The sequence below is a fragment of the Prosopis cineraria genome, unplaced genomic scaffold (assembly GCF_029017545.1).
Source record: "Prosopis cineraria cultivar Desert tree isolate PC_DT_omini unplaced genomic scaffold, ASM2901754v1 PC7, whole genome shotgun sequence".
Taxonomy (NCBI): domain Eukaryota; kingdom Viridiplantae; phylum Streptophyta; class Magnoliopsida; order Fabales; family Fabaceae; genus Prosopis; species Prosopis cineraria.
The window spans coordinates 35306721-35309009 of NW_026555338.1; the positions used below are offsets into that span (position 1 = coordinate 35306721).

General features: G+C 37.5%; 1 protein-coding gene across 1 annotated transcript; it reads right to left on the bottom strand.

Annotated features, from left to right (window-relative positions):
- Positions 1-301: 301 nt before the first annotated feature.
- LOC129316327 (photosystem II repair protein PSB27-H1, chloroplastic-like) lies at positions 302-1216 on the bottom strand. Its single transcript, XM_054960690.1, has one exon. It carries the CDS (start codon positions 1165-1167, stop codon positions 637-639), a length of 531 nt encoding a protein of 176 aa, XP_054816665.1. The 5' UTR covers positions 1168-1216; the 3' UTR covers positions 302-636.
- Positions 1217-2289: the final 1073 nt, after the last annotated feature.

Sequence of the window (2289 nt, forward strand, 5' to 3'; positions counted from 1 at the left end):
TTTTGTCATCGAGGATGAAGCCAGGTGTTTGATGCAAGAACTGAACCAGATGCCGAATCATGTTTAGAAATAGCATGACTATGGAAAGCGGATCCAGCTCAATGCATTCTGGACCAAACTCTGCCCATATATAGTTTAGTTTTCGGGTATTTTGTTTTGTTGGTGCTTGGGTCATCGTCTTATCGAACATGACTGTCCATACATAAATATATTGTTCCATTCGATGCTGAAATGTTTGTATTTTGCTCCATCAAAAACAAACAATTTTGCATGACGGGTGTTTTGAGATCGACAGACAACATGAGGAGCATTGTGACTATATGTTATTACTTACCGTCACAAGAAGATAAACAAGTACTCCGTGCATCGGGGAAGATTGAAGAAGAGAAAGCGTCTTAACAAAATGAACATTGTGAAATCAAAATCGAGGGTAAGAATGACATGGATTAATTTCACGTCAATGGAAACCCCCCCCCCCCCAAAAACATACATATGTAATTACAAGAAGAACTGCAAAGTCGCCTCTCCTGAAAATGATCCTCTTACTATGATTCGATTCGAGTAGTGGATGCAATAATACAAAAACCTAGACGAAGCAGAGAGGGAATCCAATGGATAATTGGGGAGGAATGAAGTTCACCTTCCCCTTTGCAGAGATTTCTGAGCAGTGTCGATCTCCTCCAAGATCCTGGCCTTGCGTTTTGCGGGAATAGGAGCAGTGGGTCCGAAACTGATATAGTGCCCCGAAATCGCGTTGAGTGCGGAGTACATGTCACGGAACGAAGCCCTGCCCAGGAGAGCCTTCTCCCTCCTGTACTTGGCCACCCAGGAATTGGAGGTCTCTCTCAACTGAGCCACCGCTTCTGCCACGTTGGGGTCGTTCTTGTCCATTGTAATGGTGGTCCTGACCTTGTCGATCACCTCCTCCGTCTCCTTCACATATTCCTCGTCCGAAGCAGCTAGTGCTGGCAGCAGAGGGTTGAGGCATAAACTGGACACGATGGAGGAAGTGATGGAGAGGAATTCACGGCGGAGGGGCTGAGCGGCGGTCGTCGCTGGGGGTGTGGAGGAGGAGGAGGAGGCGGCGGCGATGATGGGGGATTTGGGCCTGGAGGAAGAGAGAGATTTGGGAGTGGAAGTCGGAGTGATGAGTGCAGGGGAGGCCATGTTGCTGGGGGGGAGAGAGAAGTGACGGCCTGCGAGTGCAGGTGGGAAGGGAAGAGGAGAAGAATTGGGTATTTGCCACGTGGCCTTATCGCCTTATCTTTGTTTTTGCCCTGTGGATCAGACAGCAGCCAATGACTTTTGAGCTAAAGATACACCATCCCCATGTGTCCGGATCCGGTTTTGCTCAGCACCAATTTGCAGTGTTAATTTTTTTCTTTTATTTTTAAATTACAAAATTATTATTATTATAAATAAATAAATAAAATTATTATTTTAATATTTAATAAATCAATAAATTTAACTTGTTAAATTTGGCCCAAACAGTTTAGACAAAAATTTTAATCTGAACAGTTAAAAATTATAATAAAAAAATTAAAACTGTAACTAAATATATTTTATAAAATAATTTTATTTTATTAATTTTGTACAGTTGTCTATTTATGAGAAGTAAAATTATTTAATTTATGATCAGGCATTAAATATAAGTATTTCTTTTTAATAGGAATTTAAACTTTGTTTTATTACATAATAAAAAATTAACTTTTTTTGTTAGACTCAACTCCTATTTTAAACTTTTTAGGTCATTTCTTTTGTAATTTTTTCAGTACAATTGTCAACGATTCAAACCAAAATTTTTATGTAAACTATTCAAGTTAAATTTTAACTAATTAAATTTATTTTTATTAAATATTAAAATAATATTTTTGTAATATTTATTTATTTATTATAATAATAATTTTGTGATTTAAAAAAAAAAATTAACACTGCAAATGCAGTGCTTGTAGCTTTCCCTGCCCCATCATACCCAATCCCCCCTCCCATGTTCTCTCTTCTGTGGGATAATCGAACAGGGTGAGATGATTTTTAAATATAATAATTAATAATTAATAATAATAATATAATGTGTAAAAATTCCATCCTAATTCTGCATGAAAAATTCAGAGTCTATTTGTATTGTGAGGGAGAGAACTTTCAATTGTAGCAGGGAGTCCCTCCCCCCTCCCCAGATATGAAATATCATTAAAAACCAAACGTTTACATGAACAAATAAGATATAATGAACAAAATACAAATAAGAAAAAACAATACAACAAAAAACTCTAAACCCAGTATAAAAACAGC

Coding starts and splice junctions, on each gene's coding strand:
- LOC129316327 (XM_054960690.1), bottom strand. CDS start 1,167: ATGGCCTCCCCTGCACTCATCACTCCGACTTCCACTCCCAAATCTCTC.